This window comes from Prosopis cineraria, unplaced genomic scaffold (genome assembly GCF_029017545.1).
Source record: "Prosopis cineraria cultivar Desert tree isolate PC_DT_omini unplaced genomic scaffold, ASM2901754v1 PC12, whole genome shotgun sequence".
In the NCBI taxonomy this organism is placed as follows: domain Eukaryota; kingdom Viridiplantae; phylum Streptophyta; class Magnoliopsida; order Fabales; family Fabaceae; genus Prosopis; species Prosopis cineraria.
The window spans coordinates 4062068-4084835 of record NW_026555343.1 but is presented as its reverse complement, the minus strand read 5'-3'; the positions used below and the strand labels follow the sequence as shown (position 1 = coordinate 4084835).

Here is a 22768-nt window from a genome sequence, read left to right as displayed (position 1 = left end):
CTTTTCAGGGAATATTTCAAAAATAAAAATATACATTTACACGAAAAGATTGTGTGATATACTATCCATACATGTTCAACTGCACTCTATATATTTTAGATAAAATTTATAAGAACTCATATTATCATAAATAACTTAATTAACTCAAATTTATGACTCACATTTAGGTGAGAATCAGATCTTATTATTAAACGAAAACCTTACCCAAAAGAGAAAAAATAAAGAAGCATAGTATCAGAAAGCCAAGGAGATCACGTAAAATATACTGGCATTTCTTATATTTTATTTTAATGGCACAAATATCTATTTTTATACGATTCTATTACAGCAGTTTTATCACCAATTACGCACCAACTTTCCCCTATTTAAGTTAATTCCCTAGCCCACCTGATTATACCTTTTGGCTCGCAGGAAATGCCATTGTTATTTTACAACCTTTTGACTTATAAGATGTAGATTAGGAGTAAGAGAGTTGCCAAAAAAAAAAAAAAGAATTAGTAAAGGGCCAACTTTCATTTTCTTAGTAGTTTCATAACCATTCGGATTTTTTTTTGAATGTTTATATATAGTAATAAATTTAGGGAAAAATATAAAAAATAATTTCATCATATTTATTTTTTCATTTATATTTCTTTCTTTACATAATTTTAATTACATGAAATACACATAAGAAATGATGATATAATTTTAACCAATGAGAATTGGATCTATGAGTAGGGATTAATTCCATACAATATGGCAAATCAATATTAAATTAAATTTTTTATTAAAAGAGATGTTCACAGTTAATAAACGAACATATTTTAAAAAAGATGTGAGAATATTTATGAGTAATAACAAAAAAAAAAATTAAGTGACGGATCAAACGCTGCCGAATTGATGAGTATGAAACGTTATGATTTGAAAGTCTGAACGGTGACTCAGGCTGAAGGAAAAACCGAAAGTCTGAGCAGCGATTCACAATATCCAGAAGACAATCTGACTACAAGGTTTATAATTCGAGTACCGAACCACAAATAATTCCTGGTCTTCTCCACACACACATATATAATCATGCCCATTTCTTGCTATTTTCATCCCTCTTGAACGGTCTTCTAATCTTAGAAGATTGATATGGCTGTTGCTTCAACCCTATACGTTCTTCTTATCTTACCTCTGTCTTTTCAATCTTCATCTTCATCATCACCAATCAAGAGTGACTTTTCTCTCACAGTGGAGAAAAAAGATGTTATAATCTCACCAAACGGTGTCTTCTCTGCTGGCTTCTATGCCGTCGGTAAAAATGCCTTTGTCTTCGCCATTTGGTTCACCCAAAAACGCACCGTCGTTTGGATGGCAAACCGTGACCGACCTGTCAAAGGTAAACGGTCGTCACTTTCCCTCCTCAAAACCGGGAACCTTGTCCTCTCTGATGCCGCCCAATTCAACATCTGGTCGACTGACACCTTCTCGTCTTCAACGACACAATTGTTTCTAAATGACAGTGGAAATCTTGCACTCTCCGAGCTCCATTCACAAGGAAGCAATATTATTATTCTATGGCAGAGCTTCGATTTCCCGACTGACACTCTACTTCCTGGACAACAACTCAAGAGATTTACAAAGCTTGTCTCCACCCGAAGCGAAACCAACCATTCCTCTGGCTTTTACAAGCTTTTGTTCGCTGATGACAACATTCTCAGCCTTTTGTATGACGGTCCTGATGTCTCTAGCAAATACTGGCCTATTCCATGGCGTTTGAGTTGGGAAGCTGGAAGGTTCAGCTTCAATAGAGGGGGAATATCGCAGTGTTAGATTCTCTTGGACAATTCAAGTCAACAGACAACTATGAATTCACAACTTCTGATTATGGGGCTACGATACTAAGAAGATTGAAAATAGATCCTGATGGCAACCTTCGAGTTTATAGCCTTGAGAGTAATCACCAATGGGACGTGTCATGGCAAGCCCTGTCTGATGGTTGTATTGTGCATGGACTTTGCGGGGAGAACAGCACATGCAAGCATGATCCTAGAGAAGGAAGAAAGTGCTCGTGTCTTCCTGGATAGAGAGTTAAGAACTATAGCGATTGGTCTTATGGTTGTGAACCTAAATTTCAACTCTCATGTGCTCTAAATGACTCTACTTTCTTCCCATTGCTGGTATTGAGCTATACGGGTGTGACTATAATTATCACGAAAACATTACCTATAAGGAGTGTATGGATTTATGCTTACAAGATTGCACGTGCAAGGCGTTTCAGTACTCATCATTTAAAAAAGGTGGCTTACCTGAATGCCATCCAAAAAGACATCTGCTCCATGGTCATCACTCACCAAGCTTCAGTGGAATCACCGACTTGAGATGCCTAAAACGAAGGGAAAAAATGTTTCTTCTTTGGAGAAGAAGAGTCTGTGCAAGAAAATGATCAAATTTGTGAGGTAAAGCTCGAAAGAGCCTATTTCAAGAGGCACATCAGCAGTTATGTGAGGTTCTTCCTTTGGTTTTCTGTCGCAATTGGGGCGTTTGAAGTCCTCCTTATTTCTATAGTTTAGTTTTCTTTGATTGGAACCAAACAAAACTCTAATTCGAATCAACAAGGCTACAATAACTTTCGGTCTCTTTTTGGGTTCAGAAAATTTACTTACTCTGAGCTTAAACAAGCAACGAAAGGTTTCAGAGGAGAAATTGGAAGAGGCTCAGGTGGTACAGTGTACAAAGGAGTGTTGCCAGATCAGCGAATCGCCGCAATAAAGAAGTTGAAGAATGACAGCACTGAAGCCAAACGAGAAGAAGCTGAATTTCTAGGTGAATTAAGCATAATTGGGAGGCTTAACCACATGAACTTGATCGAAATGCGGGGCTATTGTGCTGAGGGAAAGCATAGGCTATTGGTGTACGAGTACATGGAAAATGGTTCTTTAGCAGAAAATCTCAAATCAAACACTCTAGATTGGGCCAAAAGATACCACATTGCTCTTGGAACAGCAAGGTTTCTGGCCTGCTTACATTAAGAATGCTTGGAGTGGATTCTGCACTGTGACATAAAGCCACAGAATATTCTTCTGGACTCAAATTACCAACCCAAGGTAGCAGATTTTGGCTTATCTAAGCTTCTAAATCGAAGTGACCAAAACACTCAAAGCTTCTCCGTGATAAGAGGAACAAGAGGATATATGGCTCCTGAGTGGGTATTCAATCTGCCAATAACGTCAAAGGTGGATGTTTACAGCTATGGGATTGCTGTGTTAGAGATGATAACTGGAAAGAGTCCGATGATGAAGATGGGAATTCAGAGTGATGAAGGAGAAGAGCCACAGAATGGGAGGCTTGTGACGTGGTGAGAGAGAAGAAAATGAAAGCGTTGGAGATTGAAGGATCCTCGTCTTCGTGGTGTTGGGTGGACAGATCATAGATCCTGCCATTGGAGAGGGTGAGAAGCAAAAGATGGAGACTTTGGCAAATGTGGTTTTAAAGTGCGTCGAAGAAGACAAAAAATGCTAGGCCCACTATGAACCAAGTTGTTGAGATGCTTCAAAGCCATGAAGATGATGCTTGTTAATTAGTCATTCTCGAGAGCCCAAAAAATTACTTGCAGTCTCCTCTGTTTTTTTTTTTGACCTGGACTTGCAGCCCCTTCGATGGTGGCGTTTGGAGAATTATGCTCAACAACCAAAAATAGCGAGCTCAAATAGTCACCCTCGCTAAACTTAATTTCCATTGGTCAAGTGATTTGTACTTTATTTGGTTGTTATATCCAGAAAATTTAAGTTTAATTTACACATATGGGTTTACTATATATTAAGAAAAATGAAATCCCATAGTCATATATAGAAAATTTTCATAGTATTGAATTTTTATGTGCAATTATCGAACTCCTGTTATAAATATTACATTATGTGGATGTTTATAAATTTTCTCAACTCTTGGAATTCTATATCCCACACTACATAACTTCTCTAATGGATAGTTTTGGTTAAAAGTTTTTTTTCTCATTTTTAACACCCATAAACTCAAAAATTATATATTGTATCTTAATATAAATTAATCTTGTCTAGAGTTGGAGCTTATAAATAGAATCTATGTACCATATATTTGATCAAGATAGCCATGGGAATGAATGTTATTCTTCCTTTCTCTCTAATTCTCTTTGGTCTTATTTATTTTTCCATCACATTCTCTTATATTCTTCTTATTTTCATAACAACTCCCTTTTTTTATAAATACTAAATAACATAAACTATTTACCTCTTGAGGAATGTGCCTCTTTTCCTCCTTTGTATTTATTTTCTTCTTATTTCCTCTTCCTACTATAAAAATAGGAAAAAGATATATTATTATTCTTCCTATTTTCTCCTCTAATCAATTTTCTCTTTCACTTACTTTTCTTTTCGATGCACACACACGGTGTTGATGTTATATATATTTTCTCTAAATGAAATATTACTAACCATATATTTTCATATTAGGGACATTGTTGTCTAATTAAATACTAAAGTTTATCTAAGGATTTTTTATGACGAGGATTTCCGTGACATAAGATAAGAAAGGAATTTCTTCGAAGTCAATAGGAAGGTACTGATCATAATTCTGCTAAATAATATTTTCACAAACTCTTCCTTTATTCGTTATTTCTTTTTTCCCCTCCCATTCATTTCTCTCCCAACGTACTGCTCACGTTCTAAGAAAAATCAAACTGAAAGACGTAAAGTAGAAGGCAGAGAGTTTGAATTCAGAAAAATAAGATCCACAAGATAATTCAATAACTTTTAAACATTTAAAAACTTGTTATATATACTTCTAGTTGCATGTAGAATTTTTGGCCAAGTTAAATAGTAGATACAAAAATAATGAGAAAATATCCAAGGGACATGCAGTACGTAAGTAGAATAAAACGAAGAAAATATAAATGCGATTATATAAATAAGAAAATGCCCTTTGTAACTTCAAAAAAAAAATACATAAAAATGTGATTTTTTTTTTGAACAAATGAATATATGAATTTTTATGTATGGAAAATTAGAAGGAGAAATACTGTATCAAAGGCGGCCTGACTTGCGAGTTGACGGTGTTGCAATACTCGAGAGGACGTGAAGTCCCAAACCTGCCAGCTGAGAAATAACCACGTCCAAGAGGCACGAGGAACGTTAAAGAAAAACTTATTATTTTCGAAATAATAATAATAACAATAATAAAGCCAGGGAAAATTGACTGTAAGAACAAAAAAAAAAATATTTTGGTGTAAGTCCCAAATGAATAAATAAACTTGCAAGGGACCGTGATTTTTGAAGACAATACTTTTTTAGTCAAACTATCAAAATACTCTTTATTTTTCTGTACTCATCTCCGGAATATTGATTATTGAAGATTCATGGCTTCAAGAGATCACAGAAAAATGAAGGATCTTTTGTTATTTTTTCTGAAAATATATTAGGGTTTCATGGTCCGGTTCTGCTGCGAATTGTATTTTTGCATTCAAGGATTATTCCCAAATATTTTGGTCTTTTGGTCCTAGTGGCCAATTTTCCCAAAAAGCTACCCGAAAAGGGGTCAAATATTCAGAAGCTGTGACTTGGAAGTCTATCATGGAAGACTAAACCACGAACAATTCCCCTTCTTCTCCATATACAATCAAAGCCCATCCCATTGCATGTATCGTCGCTGTTCAACTATTACACATTGATATGGCTCTTTCGTTAATCCTCCACGTTCTTCTTCTCTTGTCTCTCTCTTTCCAATTTTCATCTTCATCATCGTCCTCGCTTAACAGTGGCTTCTCTCTCTGTGTGGAGAAACTAGAAGATTCTATTCTCTCACCGGACGGTGTCTTCTCTGCTGGCTTCTATGCTGTCGGTGAAAACGCCTATGCCTTCGCTGTCTGGTTCACCCGAAACCCCACCGTGGTTTGGATGGCAAATCGTGACCAACCTATCAACGGAAAACGGTCATCACTTTCCCTCCTCAAAACCGGAAACCTTGTCCTCTCCGACGCCGGACAATTCAACGCGTGGTCGACCGACACAACCTCGTCTTCTCCGACATACTTGATTCTCAACAACAATGGAAATCTAGTGCTCTCTGAACTCTACTCAAATGAAAGCAATGTTCTGTGGCAGAGTTTCGATTTCCCAACAGACACTCTACTTCCTGGACAACAACTCACAAGATACACAAAGCTTGTCTCCGACAGAAGCAGCACCAACCATTCAAGTGGCTTTTACAAGCTTGTCTTCGATGATGACAACATTCTTAGCCTTTTATACGACGGCCCGGATGTCTCAAGCATATACTGGCCAGCACAATGGCTTCTGAGTTGGGAAGCAGGAAGGACCACCTATAACAGTAGTAGAATCGCAGTGATAGATTCTATCGGAACTTTCAACTCAACAGATAATTTCGGATTCATAACTTCGGATTATGGGGTTGTGATGCAAAGAAGATTGAAGATGGATCCTGATGGTAACATTCGCGTGTACAGCCGACAACATCAGAATGATCCATGGTATGTGTCGTGGCAAGCCATATCTAGTCCTTGTATTGTGCATGGACTTTGTGGTGCTAACAGCACGTGCACGCACGATCCAAGGGAAGGAAGAAAGTGCTCATGTCTTCCGGGATATAGAGTGAAGAACCATAGCGATTGGTCTTATGGGTGTGAACCTAGATTTCAGCTCTCATGCGATAGAAATGAGTCCACCTTCTTCAAATTGCCTGATGTTGAGCTATATGGGTATGACTATATTTATAAGAAAAATATCAGTTTTAGTGATTGTGAGAATGAATGCTCACAAGACTGTGAGTGCAGGGCATTTCAGTACTCTTTTAACAATGATGGCTTATTTCAATGCTATACGAAAAAAGTTCTGCTCAATGGTCGTCGATCACCAAACTTCAGAGGAACAACCTACTTGAGACTGCCTAAAACCAGAAGAAATAATGGTTCGTTCTTTGCGGATGAAGAATCTGCTCAAGAAAATGGTCGTGTCTGTTCAGTAAAGCTGGAAAGAGCCTATACCAAGAGACATGTCAGCAGTTTTGTGAAGTTCTTTCTTTGGTTTTCCATTGCACTTGGGGTGTTTGAAGCCCTCTTCATCTCTATAACTTCGTGCTCTTTGATGAGAACCAAACAAAAATCAGATGTCAATCAACAAGGGTACAATTTTCTCTCTCCTTTTGGGTTCAGAAAATATACTTACTCTGAACTAAAACAAGCAACGAAAGGATTCACAGAAGAAATCGGAAGAGGAGCAGGTGGAATAGTGTACAAAGGAGTATTGCCTGATCAGCGAATCGCTGCAATAAAGAAGCTGAATAATGACAACATTGGAGCCAAACGAGATGAAGCTGAATTTCTAGCAGAAGTGAGCATAATCGGTAAGCTTAATCACATGAACCTGATTGAAATGTGGGGGTATTGTGCTGAGGGAAAGCATAGACTATTGGTGTATGAGTTCATGGAAAATGGTTCTTTAGCAGAAAATCTCAAATCAAACACTCTGGGTTGGACCAAAAGATACAATATCGCTCTGGGAACAGCAAGAGTACTAGCATACCTACACGAAGAATGCTTGGAGTGGATTCTGCATTGTGACATAAAGCCTCAGAATATCCTTCTAGTTTCAAACTATCAACCCAAGGTAGCAGATTTTGGATTATCTAAGCTTCTGAATCGAAATGAACAGAACGCTCAAAGCATCTCAATGATAAGAGGAACGAGAGGTTACATGGCACCGGAATGGGTTTTCAATCTGCCAATAACGTCAAAGGTGGATGTTTACAGCTATGGAATTGTTGTGTTGGAGATGTTAACAGGAAGGAGTGCGACAACGATGGGAAGTCGGAGTGATGAAGGAGAAGAGGCACAGAATGGGAGGCTTGTGACGTGGGTGAGAGAGAAGAGGAAGAGAACGACGTCGTTGGAGGAAGGGTCGTCGTTGACATCGTCGTGTTGGGTGGAGAAAATAATTGATCCAGCCATTGGATCACAGTTTGAGGTTAAGAAGATGAAGATGGAAACTCTGGCAAGTGTGGCTTTGAATTGCGTGGAGGATGACAAAGATGCGAGGCCCACCATGAGCCAAGTTGTTGAGATGCTTCAGTGCCATGAAAATGATGCTTCTTAGTCATGCGCATGACGGCTTAAAAATGTCCATATATGCAGTTTCGTTGATGGTATCATCAATTGTTTCTTGTGGTATTATCAATCTCCATATGTCTAGGTCTGAGATTTGGCTTCTGCTGTAATAATACTATAGAATTACCTTCTTTCTTTCTTTTCGTGTCTGAGAGAGGAAATCCCCCTGGGGTGTTACGTTAATTATCTTTTTTTCTCCCTTGTCTTTCCTTGTTTTTGACTCTTGTATATCTCAAATATGAATAATGTTTATCTTTAATTTGAATCCAGTAAAATAAACTTAGAGCTTTATTTTGTTTGTAAATTTATCAATTTTCTTTTTTTAAAAAAAAAGTTTTCTCACATTCTCACCGTTGCTGCCCTTGTCAAGGAAAATATTTTTTTTTTTTGGTTATATACTTACATAATTAAAGGAAAATATTGCCCGTATCCAAATGATCCTTTACTCTTGCTATCTAGTGCAATTTATCTCTATCTTGCCTCTCAAAGAAATTTGGATCTTCTGTGTTTTTTTTTTTGGCGCAATGCTTCATGTAGAACATATTAATAACAAAATAAATATATTATACTTCATTTGTTAAAAAATATAAGATATTTTTTAAGAAATTAAATATTAAAAAATGTAAGATATTTTTAACCTTTCGAGGTGTAATCATTTGTCTTTTTTTTTAAAAGTGCCCCTATTGATAATGACTTTATATTTATTGTAGGATATTTAATAGGAGTAAATATAAAAAGATAAGGTTAGTTTAAAAGTGACACTACTATAAAATAAGTTTATGGGAGTGTTTTTTTTTTTTTTATCTTAGGGAGCGCTTCAAAGGCGCTCCCATATTGAGCGCTCCAAAATGTATAGGAGCGCTTTTCAAAAAGCACTCCCATATATAAGGGCCAAAAATGGTTGGCTGAGGCACATATGGGAGCGCTCACTAGAAGAGCGCTCCCATATATCAGCATACAGGAGCATTCATCTGATGTGAGCTCCTGTAGAGTGACATATGTAGAGTGCTCTTGTAGATTTTTTTTTAAATAGATTTTTTAAAATTTCTCCTTTTATATCTCTTTAACAATGACTAATCACAATATCAAAAACTAATTCAGAAATAATATCAACATAAAAATTTATATACAAAGAAAAAACTTGAAATTGATACAACAATTTCAATTTCCTAACTAATTAGTTTAATTTCTAACAAGCTTAGCAAATGAAACTATTTTTATTTTTTTAACATTGAAATCTAACTTCCTATCACAAACAGCCAATAATATATTCTAACCACTCTTCAACTAAATCTTCTATTTGTTCAAAGTAAAATGCAAAGATCTTACTCCAATAAAATACTACACAAGATATGAAAGCAATATATAAGTAATTAACATTATATTAACTTAATTTCAAAGCTTTTGACTTACATTTTTAGAAATGATCAACTCTTGTTGTGTGATTACTTCTCTCATAAGCTCATAACATAGTATCTACACTCCCAACCTTATAATTGTATAGGTACCTATAAAACAATGAAAGATGTCATTATCAAAATATGGTAGAAATAAATTTTAACTTAATTTAAAATACTTCAGGGATAAAGGCATATATATGATACAAGTATTTACTGTCGAAAATCCAGCAAACTCTCCCCTATAACTTGAAAGTTCCATAATTTTTTAAAAATTTTACATCAATCCAGAACAAAATATTCAAAATAACGAACATAAAATATCAATCAAACAATCATTTAGATACATACCAACTTATTTTATTAAAAAAATAATGCAAACCTTTATTCTTTTCATGAATAAAACTCAACAAGATTAGGTCTTTCGGTGTTTGGAGGGAGACCTTCACCACCTCGATAATGTGCTAGAGCCCTATTATATAATGATTAAGCATACTAAGTAAAAACTAATTATTATAATAAACATATATAAATAATATAGAACTAAAAACTTATTGATTAAATAATATCCTCATAGATTTGTAGTTCTTAAAGTCATTATCTCTTAATAAGTCAAGATGATAAATCACAGGGATAAATGCATTGATACAAACAAGCACCTAATATTGCCTAAAAAAATAAAATATTTCATTAAAATATCAACTAAATTTAAAAATAAACAACAATAACAATTTACCGTGGATTGTAAAGAGCTAAAAATAGCATGTTTCTTTTGCCTTTAGCTTTGAATGAATCAGTAATCTTTTGAAAATGGTACTCAACACTGTAGGTACTAGTGTTGTGAGGGTTAATAAATGAAAATTTTGTTATCAATGAGCCCAGCACCACAAAAGTATGATATAAGTACCTAAAATGAAAACAAATAGAATCATTCACAACTAAAATTAAATAAATACCACAATAAACAATAAAATTTAGAAAGTACCTGATGTATAAACTAATTGTGTGGTTTGTAGCTAATCCTTAGTTAGAATCTCATTAATATTTTCAACCGCTAATTTTTCGCTAATCATTTCACCATAAATCTCCTTTTCAAATTCTACTTCACAAATCTTATTTTTAAATGTTGTTCGCATAATTACTTCAAGTGCATTTTGGTGAGGATATTTTAACTAAGTAGATTTTGTTTGGTCATTCCTGCTTTAGTCACAGAAGTAGATCCTTTTGATGGCTTTTCTTTCACTTTGATTGGCGTTTTTGCAACTTCTTTAGATAATACCAATTTTTATGTACTAGATTTGACTTGAATAAAACCCAATTCATAATTCAAAAGCCATTTTTATTGTCAACCCACATGTAACAAAAGACAGGTTCACGAAACTTGATATAATTCAATTCCTAAATGTGCTCTATAATCCTGAAATATGACATCATTGCATAGATTGGGTTCTTGTTTTTAAAACTAGAGACATGCATTGATTGAGTTACAAGTGTTACACTACTATTTTACATAGTTCTCTGAGCATATTGGCTTTTCATATAAAATGTAAAGTCATTGATTACATAATTTGTATAAGAAAATACTTCAAATTTGAGACCCCTGGCCAAAAACCTCAACCTTTCTAATGAGTAGGACACCTCAAAGATGCGAGCTCTAAACCAATATATAAATTGCTAGTTGTAATATGTTGCTAGCCAAGTTTCATTCTTACCTTTATTCTAACTCTTAACTATTGCCTTATGTTCGTTGACATATGATTGAACTTCCTCAGTGTTGTGTAAAATATATAAATAAACTTGCTCCCATTGTATCTTATCTATGCTAATGAGTTTCTTCCCAATGATTCCACCCTGTTCACCTCTGGTGTCCTTTGTGTACTTTGGCAACCTAATGGCATCCGCTTTAGAGAGATATCTAATGCATAATTCAATTGCTTCTTCCACGATGGACCTCTCAACAATACACACTTCGGGCTAACTTTGATTTTTTTCATATCCTTTTAATACTTTCAAGTAATGCTCTACTGGGTACATCTATCTCAAATAAGCGAGGCCACACAACTTTATCTCTTTAACTAAGTGAAATGATAAATGAAACATGATGTCAAAGAACAAAGGTGGAAAATACATTTTGAGCCCGCTTAAAATCTTAGCTATTTCATGTTCTAACTTTGGTAATTTCTCTGAGTCAATCACCTTACTACAAATTGCCTTAAAGAAGAAACAAGATCTAGTAATCGTGGCTCACACCTTCTTTGGTAAAATGGATCATATACCTATCAGCAACAAATTTTCCATGATGATATAACAATCATGAGTCTTGAGACCTACTAGTTTGAGGTCTTTCATAGATATGAGACTACTTACATTTAAAGAATATCCTTCTGGCATTTTAACTTCATGCAAGGATTCACAGAAAGTTAATTTTTCTTTTTTAGACAAGGTGTGAGTTGCTGGAGGTAAAAAAGTACATTTTTCCTTCCTCTCTAGTGCCAACTCTTCTCTTGACCCTATGCTAATCAAATCCATCCTTGCATTAATACTGTCCTTATTCTTTCTTGAAATGTGGAGTAATGTGCTAACAAGATTGTCGCAGACATTCTTTTTGATGTGCATTGCGTCCAAGAAATGCCTAACATCTAAGGTCTTCCAGTATGGTAGCTCAAAGAATATGGACTTCTTTTTCCAACCATTCTTAACAATCTTACTTATAAATGGTTTTTCAAGTTCAATATTTAAATCTTTAACTTTTTTAAAGAGCTACTCACCGGTTAATGGCATGAGAACTCTACCCTTCTCCGGGTAGCCATTGAAGGCCTTCTTCGATAATTATGTGTTTGCAGTAAAATCACTGATGACCAATGAAGACCTTCTTGCTATAATGTTCTAATTGCACTGAACAAGTGGACTCCTCACAAACTGGACATGCATCTTGTCCTTTAATACTGTACCTTGATAACTTGCCATAGGCAGGAAAGCCATTTATGGTGCCAAATAATATTGCTCGCAAGATGAAATGTTCTTCTCTATACCCATCATAAACTTCCATACCTATCTCCCATAAAATCTTCAGATCTTCAATCAAAAGAGCTAAGTACACATTTATATCATTTCTTGGTTGTTGAGGCTCAAAAATTAACAATGACAGTATCATAAAATTGTGCTTCATGCACAATGCTGGAGCAAAGTTGTAGATCATCAAAATAATTGGCCATGTACTATAATCATTACTTTGCATGCCATGTAGATTCATTCCGTTAATGGCTAGTGCAAGGAGTAGGTTTCTATCTTCAACCTTAAACTCAGGGTACATAAGATCAAACTTTTTCTATTGAGGAGAATCTATAGGGTGTCGTAGCTTGCCATCCTTAATTCTCTCGTCAGCATGCCATATTAAGTGTTTAGCATCTTTTGTAATGTTATATAGGCGTCTAAATATTGGTATGATAGAAAAATACTGTAATGCCTTCGCCGAGCTACATCTATTTTTCTAATAACATGATGCATCGCATTTTGGACACTTATCTAAGATTGAATTCTCTTTCTAAAAGAGGACACATTCATTTGGATATGCATGTATCTTCTCATAGCTCATCCCAATAGAACAGAGCACTTTTTTAGCCTCATACGTATTAGGTAGAACCTCATTGTACTCAAGTAATATCTCCTATAAGAGTTCAAGTAAATATATGAAACTTTTATCGCTCTATCCATTCGCTACTTTTAAGTTGTATAATTTCAAAATAAATGATAGTTTTGTGAATTTTTTACAATTGGGGTATAATGGTTTATCAGCATTACTCTTCAACCTTTCAAACATCTCAAGACAGTCCCTCAGATCCTCTTCAATCATATCAATCATTTCATCAAGACGGTTAACATCATGTGTCCCACCATCACGATCAAATGCTCTATTCCTCTAATCATTTGCATTATTCCTTGTCTCCCCATGCATGGTCCAACAAGTATAAGTTGGATCAATTTCATTACATATTAAATGATCTTTCAATTCTATTAGCCTTACTCTTTTTTCATGGCAGCATTTCAAACAAGGACACATGACTCCATGGGAGTCTTGATCACTACAAAATACAAATTCAATGAATTCATTCACACCATCCCAATATTCTCTAGATAATCGATTAGCCAACATCCACTTATGATCCATATCACTAATATGATTATCAAAATTCAAGAAATAAAAGACTTAGATTTCTATAAAAAAATTCAACAAAATCTTCCTTAAAAGAAGAACCTTCCAAATGATCAAACAATCTCAAACAATCAAATTCCACAACAATAATCTGTCAATCATTTAAACTAAAAAAAATCAATTCATCCAAATAAAAATTTAGTAGTGTAATGAATCTAAATTCTGTCAATCAATTGTAATTTAATTAACAACAATAATCTCCCTTAAAAGAATATTTCATAAATAAAATAAAAATGTTCAAATAGTTTCCTCAACTTTAATCTAAATTATCAACTACAAATACTTCATAGTTCTAATATAAATAACTTCAATTCTTAGATTATCTATAATATTGATTATTAAAAAAAATATATGTGAAACTTATTCTCAAATATATATATAAATATATCAATATATTAAATTATAAATTAATTATTAAAAAAAATACCTTCACAGTGTAATCTTCACGGTGAAAAACAATGATCTTCACGGTGGCAACGGAGGTCTTCGCAGTGTCGCTTCCTTTAATGTACAGCAGCGATGCCCGACAGCAATGATGGTCTTCGTGGTGTCGCTTCCTTCGGTGTACAGCAACAATGCAAATCTGGAATAGTGAGACAGGAGACTTCACGATGTGATGTAGAAACACAGAGACAGTGATGAAACAGAGACGGTAGTGATAGTGATGCAGAAACAGAGAAGGCGTGATGCAGAAACAGACGACGTGAGAAAAAAAATAGAGACAGTGTGATGTAGAAATGGATGATGAGCAGCGACAGAGATGGAATGACAGACAACAAACTCGGTATAGCGACGGACGGATTGCTATAGACGAGAGACTCGATGGACAACTCATTAGGAACACATGACCACAGTAAATGAGAGAGAGGAATGAAAGAAACTGAATGCAGACCAAAGGAAAACTGATAGGGAAGAACAAAAATAAAGAGCAGCTTTTCAGGAGCGTTCGAATATGAGTGCTCCAAAAGACACGATCTTTCGGAGCGCTCATTGTTGAGAGCTCCCAAATAGCACTCTTCCAGGGCACTCATAGTCGAGCGCTCCTAAAGAGCTTGTCTTTTAGAGCGCTCTTACATGAGCGCCCCTGAAGGCATTTTTAAATTTTTAAAAATCTTTTATTAATATTAATTAGGAGCGCTCTTGAAGATCTGACATACAGGAGCGCTTATTTAAAAAAGTGCTTCAGTAAATTCTGCATTCACATTTTAGAGCATTTTTTAAAGAAGCACTTCTAAACACCCGCTCTTAAAGATATATTTTGTAGTAGTGTAAGTAACTATTTTATTAGGAAGTGAGGTTCAGTTAAAAATGCATTGTATTTTTTAACGGATGGAGTAACTAAGGAGAAATATATAAATAGCATGAGAGAAATAATATACTCCCCCCTATTATAAGTTACTTACAAGAACCAAGTTAGTTGGTTGCATAGTTGAAATTGTCTAAAAATTATTTTAATTTTTATTTTTATCCCTAATAAATATCACAAATTTTAAAAACAAACAGTTTCTATCTTCTCATTGGAAATTGGGAATAAAGGTATATTTGGAATAAAGTTTAAGGCTACACAAACTTTTGCAAGGTGACTTATGCTTAAAATTACAATATTCTTTTAAAAAGTGAATTATATATAGGATCGAAAAGAGTGTGTTTATATATATTTATTCAAATTTGGTTGTCTCAATTTAATTAGTCTAATTAATATTTGAGTCAACTGTTTATATTTAGGGGGTGTTTGGTTTGAGAGAAGGGGAGGAATTTTAATGGAGAAGGCGGTTTGATGCTACCTTATTTGATTGAAGAGGAGAGGGGAGGAAAATAATTATGTATAGAAAACTTTATCCTCATTTTATTAGTATTGAGATACTGGAGAAGTGTATCTACATCTTTTGAACTTACTACAGAAGGCATATTGATTAGGGTGTGACAAATTTTACCCTCACCTCCTAATCCCCACAATTTGGAGTGGAGGAAATGGAATTTTTTTTTTTAAATTTTTCCTTTGCCCCTCCCCTCCAACCAAACACCCCTTAGATATATACAAAAAACAATTGGCCCTAAAGACATTATAAGGTTGATTCTAGTCTAAGTGTCTGACAACACAATAATATTCCGATTTATTGGTGATTAATTGTTTGCATAATCATAATATATGTTTTGATGAGGGAATGATTTACATATTTCGTGAGCCTCACCTAGTTTCTTTTTCCTTATTTACACGGAAGGTTGATTACTAAATGAAGAAACGCTAATAATAAATTATCAAGTTAACATGACCCCCATGGATGAGTTAAGAGTATGCCAAGTAAATAATTTATTTCAGAATTGTTCTAATGCACGCATGCTACAGTTGGGAACGCGGTTGGTCCGGCTTATATAGGTAATAGGTTTGGCTTTGAAGTCCTTCTACTTTGAAATTGATCATTTCTTAAAACTCAATCCTTATTAATAATATTTAGTTGTGGCCTGAAAATCCACTTTTATTTTTTTTTCAATTTTTGAAAATTAAGTTGACATTATAATATTACATATTTAAGCTCTAAAGTACATATTAAAGTGTTTTAAAATTCAATTGCTAATTTTGAAGTACAAATACATATTTTGAAATAAATTTAATTTAATTCAAAAATATATAATACTTTAATTTTTTAAAATTTAAAATAAATATGAATTCAAATAAGTGCTCGAATCCAACTGGACCCCCTTTTTTTTAGTGCTTAAAAAAGTAAATCCCATAAGCCATTTTACTACAAAAACTTAAAAACTCGAGTTTTCAATAAAAAATTAAAAAAACAAAAAAGAAGAAGGTAGTTCGATGGACCTGACACGTATTCCCAACTATTAATTGCTTCTTGACTCCATGATACACCAACCCAAGACATCGCATGATTACAGCACAAACACCAAGAAGTATCATCACCATGGGTTTGAGGCATTTCCACAAATGGGCTCATGGTGGGCCTCACATCTTGGTCTTCGTCAACGGACTTGAAAGCCACATTTGCCAAAATGTCCAACTTTCGCATCTCAGCTTCAAAGCCCGAACCAATAGTAGCATCAATTTTCCAATGGACAACCCACCACCACAGCCTTCTTTTTTGTTTGAGAAAATTTAAACAAATGAAGTTTCAGAACTCATTAAAATTAAAACATACCTTTAAATTAAAAAAAATGCTTATAGATATACTCAATGACCACCTATCAATTATGTTCTCATATCAAGAGTGAGATTTCATCTTATAACTTTATGTATTATGCACTAAATTTTTACCAATTACATCAATCTTTATTGGTTGCCCACCTCTCCTCTCTCACTCATAGCATAAGTCTCTCATTTGATGCCTGTTCTTATCTTCATCACTTTGACTTCCCACTGCAGTTGGACTTCTTCCTTTTAACATCTCCAACACAACCCTGTATATAGTCATAAACATTAACCTTTAATATCATTGGCAAATTGTTTTGGTGTGGGTTTGTGATGAATGTAAAGTGTAGGTTTCAAGTGAATGTTAATTTTATTTTATTAATAATAAAAAATAATTCAAATATTTAGGCTAACCTCTTTCAAATTATAAATTTTTAAGTCTAGCCATAAAATTTTTTGGACTTATTTGGACTTGATCCAGATTATCAGCTTAAATTAGAGTTATTTCTTAACCAAACATTAAGAAATTTTCTACTCAATTTCACCATTCTCAGTAGTAGTGATATGAAAACCAAAAAAAAAAAATTGATACTCCCTTCGTTAAAAAATGTAAGGTGTTTTTTGAGGAGTTAAATGTTAAAAAATGTAAGGTATTTTTAATCTTTCGAGGTGTAATCATTACTTTTTTTTAAAAATGTCCTATTAATAGTGATTTTATATTTATTATAGAGTAGTTAATATGGGTAAATATGGAAAGATAGAATTAGTTTAAAAGTAGGTAAGAATTTTATTAGGAGGTAAGATTTGATTAAAAATACTTAATATTTTTAAATAGAAAGAGTACATTTGAACTTATTAAATCACAATTCACAAGCCTGCAAGTTAAATAGTTGTCAAGTTAATTAGTTAAAATTAATTTCTTAACCAAGTGTTAAGAAATTTTCAACCAAATTCCACTAGTCTCAGTAGTAGAAATATGAAAACTAAAAAAAAATGATGCTTTTGAACTAAATATTGAATATGAAAATTAAATAGTTTCCAAATCAATTAAAGTTATTTTTCAACTAAGTACTAAGAAATTTTAAGCTCAGTTCCAGTGTTCTCAGTAGTGGTGATATGAGGGCATTTTTTCAAAGATAAAAGTTTCTAATTGTAGGGGACGATGATCCTTAAATGTAATTTAACTATTTCATGGTTCTGAATAGTAATTATTAGGCTTATCAAATTCTTATATGTGGCTTTCCCCTTGCGACAGAGCGGATTTTGTAGCTAGTCCGTGTATCAATGTTTTCTTTAGTCCTTAGAATTGGGATAAGAAAAAAAAGAGAAATAATTATTAGTCGATTCAATAAATATTGAATCAGTATTGCACACGAGATTGCGATAGCTTGCTCACCTTGCAGGAACATGTAATGGTTATAAAAATAAACACAGGAATTTGATGAAAAACTCTTTCTGCAAAATTGCTTATATCAGCTCAAACTAACGTCTCAAGCATTACATAAGCATAAACAGTGAATGATGATATAGAAGGAAAGGAAATAACAGAAAAGTCACAGAAATGCAGGAAGAAGTAGAAGGACAGACACAAGGTCTCAGGGAGAAGACGATTCAATCATTGCACACCTCCAAATCATAACCGATTTTGTCTTATTATAGCTCCTCCTCTCCAGCCAATTCACGGAGTTTCCACGTCATCTTCCATGCTCGCTGGCTTCTTCGAACAGGCCATTCCTCAATTAGATTTGCATTGGGTTGGATGTTCACATTGGGCTCTTCTGGGCTTACCTTGTCATTTGGGTTCATCACAGAACATCCAGATTCTTGCCAGATCTTAATGTTCTTGGATCTAGGCTAATCCTTGCCTGTTTATTTTCCTTCTTTGTTTTTGTTTGGAGGTTTCTCCTCTTGAAACAATTTCAATAAAAATCCCTTGATCATATTTAACTACGTTCAAAATTCTTAAATTTTTAAAATTTTACTGCAGTCTGAGGATACTGATTTAATATTAAATTTATAAGAAAAATGATAAAATTACTCTTCATTTAAATTAATATCAGGATTGTTCTACTATATTTGTTAATTGCTCTACTTCATTTGTTCATTTATCTACCGAATATTGGTAATTACCTTATCACTTATTTATTTTTCTAGAATGAAATCAAGTAAAAGTTTGGTAATAAACAGGTAAGATAGGGTAATGAATAATATTTGATGAAATTTAAAAAATTTAAAAATTTACTTATAAAGAATAAAGAACTTTGCATAACGTTTCATTTTAATTTTTTTAATTTTATAAAATTTATTTTCAGTTCTTTAATCATAATATCATTAATTTTATCACAAAAGTTTTTACATTGAATTTTTAAATATTGACAAAATATTCTTAAATGTTTATATATTAAATTTAATTTTTTAAAATAATAATAATTAGCACAAAAAATATTTATTAAAACTAATAGTATTAGGGTTAAAAATATATTTTATAAAATTAAATGATTAAATTAAAATTTTATACTCCCTCTGTTAAAAAATGTAAGGCATTTTTTGAATTGTTAGATGTTAAAAAATGTAAGATATTTTTAATTTTTTGATATGTAATCATTATCTTTTTTTTAAAGTGCCCTTATTAATAAATGACTTTATATTTTTTGTAAGATATTTAATAAGAATAAATATAAAAAAAATAAGGTTTGTTTGAAAGTAGATAACTATTTCATTGAGGGATAAAATTTAATTAAAAATATCTTATATTTTTTAATAGAAAAGTATAAATTATTAAATTAGAGAACAAAAATACACTTGAGCTAACAAAATGGAAATACTTGTACGAGTCAAAGAAGGCGAGAATTGCTGATAAATAGGCGGCGATGGTCAAAGTATATGCGTTGACTTTAAATTTCCGGAAGAGGAAAACAACGCGCAGTAACATTTGAAGACTGAACAGTACAGTACTATTAACAGTTCCTAATTCTCGGATTTTTGTCCTTTATAATGCTGCACATTTCTTGCCATTTTAATCCATGTTTCATCACTCTTCCAGTAGCGCTTCCAGCCATAGATAATTGATAAGGCTGTTTCATCAATCCTACACTTTCTTCTCCTCTTATCTATGCCATTCCCATCTTCTTCTTCTTCTTCTTCAAAACCGCCGCCGCCGCCTTCACTTAACAATGGCTTCTCTCTCTCAGTTGAGAAGCTAGAAGACGTTGTTCTCTCACCAAATGGTGTCTTCTCTGCAGGCTTCTACGCGGTTGGTGACAATTAATGCCTACTCTTCGCCATCTGGTTCACCCAAAACCCGACCATTGTTTGGTCAGCAAACCGTGACCAACCTGTCAACGGAAAACGGTCATCACTTTCCCTCCACAGAAATGGTAACCTTGTGCTTTCTGATGCTGGCCAGTTTATCGCGTGATCAACTCACACAACCTCATCTTTTCCTACACAGTTGATTCTCAACAACAATGGAAATCTAGTACTCTCCGAGCTCCAAATTAACTGGAAGCAGAACTATTCTGTGGCAGAGCTTCGATTTCCCGACAAACACTCTACTTCCTGGACAACAGCTCACAAGATATACAAAGCTTGTCTCTTCTAAAAGCGATATCAACCACTCCTCTAGCTTCTACAAGCTTTGCTTCGATGATAACAACATTCTTAGCCTTTTGTATAATGGATCGGATATCTCCAGCAAATACTAGCCAGCACAATGGCTTATGAGCTGGGAAGTTGGAAGGAATACCTACAAAAATAGTAGAACAGCTATGTTATATTCTCTTGGAAAATTCATTTCAACAGATAATTATAAATTCATTTCAACCTCCGATTATGGAGTAGTGAAACAAAGAAGATTGAAACTAGATCCCCATGGCAACTTTCGAGGGTGCAGTTTACTGCAAAATAATCGATGGAATGTGTCGTGGCAAGCCATGTCCGATTCTTGCAGGGTTAATGGAATTTGTGGAGATAACAGCACGTGCAAGTATGATCCAAGAGAAGGAAGGAAGTGTTCGTGTCTTCCAGGTTATAGAGTAAAGAACCATAGCGATTGGTCTTATGGGTGTGAGCCCAAATTTCAACTTTTTTGTGCTCCAAAGGAATCTACGTTCCTTAGATTGCCTGATGTTAAGCTATATGGATCTGACAATATTTATATGGAAAATATTCATTATAGTGACTGTGAAGACAAATGCTTACAAGACTGCAAGTGCAAGGCGTTTCAGTGCTCATTTCACCCGGACGGCTTTTTCCAGTGCTATACAAAAAGACTTCTGCTCAACGGTCGTCATTCACCATATGTACTTCAGAGGAATAACCGACTTGAGACTACCTAAGACCCAAAGCAACAGTGATTCGTTCCATGAAGAAGAGGAATTTGCCCAAAATAGCCATATTTGTCTGGTGAAGCTTGAAAGAGCCTATGCCAAGAGACACATCAACAGATTTATGAAGCTCTTCCTTTGGTTTTCAGTCGCAAATGGGGTGTTTGAAGTCCTCCTTATTTCTATAATTTGGTGTTCTTTGGTTAGAAGTGGAAATCAACAAGGCTACAGTTTTCCTTCTCCTTTTGGGTTCAGAAAATTTTCTTACTCTGAGCTAAAACAAGCAACGAAAGGGTTCACAGAAGAAATTGTAAGAGGAGCAGGTGGAATAGTACACAGAGGAGAATTACCTGGTCAAGGGATCGCAGCAAAAAAGAAGCTGAAGAATGACAATATTGGTGCCAAACAAGGAGGAGAATTCCTAGCTGAAGTGAGCGCAATCAGTAGGCTTAACACATGAACTTGATCAAAATGTGGGGGTATTGTGCCGAGGGAAAGCACAGGCTATTGGTGTACGAGTACATGGATAATGGTTCTTTAGCTGCAAACCTCAAATCGAACACTCTGGATTGGATCAAAAGATATAACATCGCACTTGGAACAGCAAGGGTACTAGCTTACTTACACGAAGAATGCTTGGAATGGATTTCGCATTGCGACATAAAACCCCATAACATTCTCCTGGTTTCAAATTAACAACCAAAGGTGGCAGATTTTGGCTAATCGAAACTTCAAAATCGAAATGACCAGAACACTCAAAGCTTCTCAATGATTAGAGGAACGAGAGGATATATGCACCTTAGTGGGTGTTCAATTTGCCAATAACATCAAAGATGGTTGCGTATAGCTATGGGATTGTTGTGTTAGAGATGATTACAGGAAGGAGGTCGAAAACTATGGGAATTCAGAGTGAGGCAGGAGAAGAGGCACAAAATAAGAGGCTTGTGACATGGGTGAGGGAAAAGAGGAAGAGAATGACGTCGGAGGAAGAGTCGTCATTGTGGTTTTGGGTGGAGCAGATAATAGATCCAGCCATTGGATCGGAGTTGGAGGATGGTCAGAAGCGTAAGATGGAGACTTTGGTGAAAGTGGCTTTGAAATGTGTTGAAGAAGACAGACATGCGAGGTCCACCATGAGCTGAGTTGTTGAGATGCTTCAGAGCCATAAAGGCGATGCCTCTTCAGAGTCAATAAGTCAAAGAATCAATTTCTGCACTTTATTTACTTGTTATGGGTAGGGCTGAAATATAAGCTGGTTCTCCTATTTGATTTTGCTTTTTTGTTCTCGTTAAGTTATTTTCTTTAAAAGAAGGTAACGTTAATTATCTGATTTTTCAATTGTTTCTAATGTTATCTTCAATTTATTTTTGGAAGATATATGGGCATGTACTTCTTACGTTGAAGTTTTAGTTTTGTTTCAAAATGATTATCATTTCAAAATGTCAAAGAACTGAAAGAAATATTTTTTATTATTAAACTTTTAAACAATAAAAAGTCTAAACATAGGAAAAATTACCCTCATATGTAAAGCAATCTAAGTATAAAAAATCTCAAATCACAAAATTGACAACTTCATTA

At 34.3% G+C, this 22768-nt stretch overlaps 1 protein-coding gene and 2 pseudogenes across 1 annotated transcript; all 3 read left to right on the top strand.

Moving 5' to 3' along the window:
* The first annotated feature begins 1040 nt into the window (after positions 1-1040).
* Positions 1041-3763, top strand: LOC129288036 (putative receptor protein kinase ZmPK1; annotated as a pseudogene).
* A 1541-nt stretch (positions 3764-5304) lies between these two features.
* Positions 5305-8417, top strand: LOC129288014 (putative receptor protein kinase ZmPK1). The gene has a single exon (XM_054924319.1). It carries the CDS (start codon positions 5664-5666, stop codon positions 8100-8102), a length of 2439 nt encoding a protein of 812 aa, XP_054780294.1. The 5' UTR covers positions 5305-5663; the 3' UTR covers positions 8103-8417.
* An 11537-nt stretch (positions 8418-19954) lies between these two features.
* On the top strand, positions 19955-22428 carry LOC129288307 (putative receptor protein kinase ZmPK1; annotated as a pseudogene).
* Positions 22429-22768: the final 340 nt, after the last annotated feature.

What these genes read in the sequence shown, in the direction of transcription:
- LOC129288014 (XM_054924319.1), top strand. Translation starts at nt 5,664, where the DNA reads ATGGCTCTTTCGTTAATCCTCCACGTTCTTCTTCTCTTGTCTCTCTCT.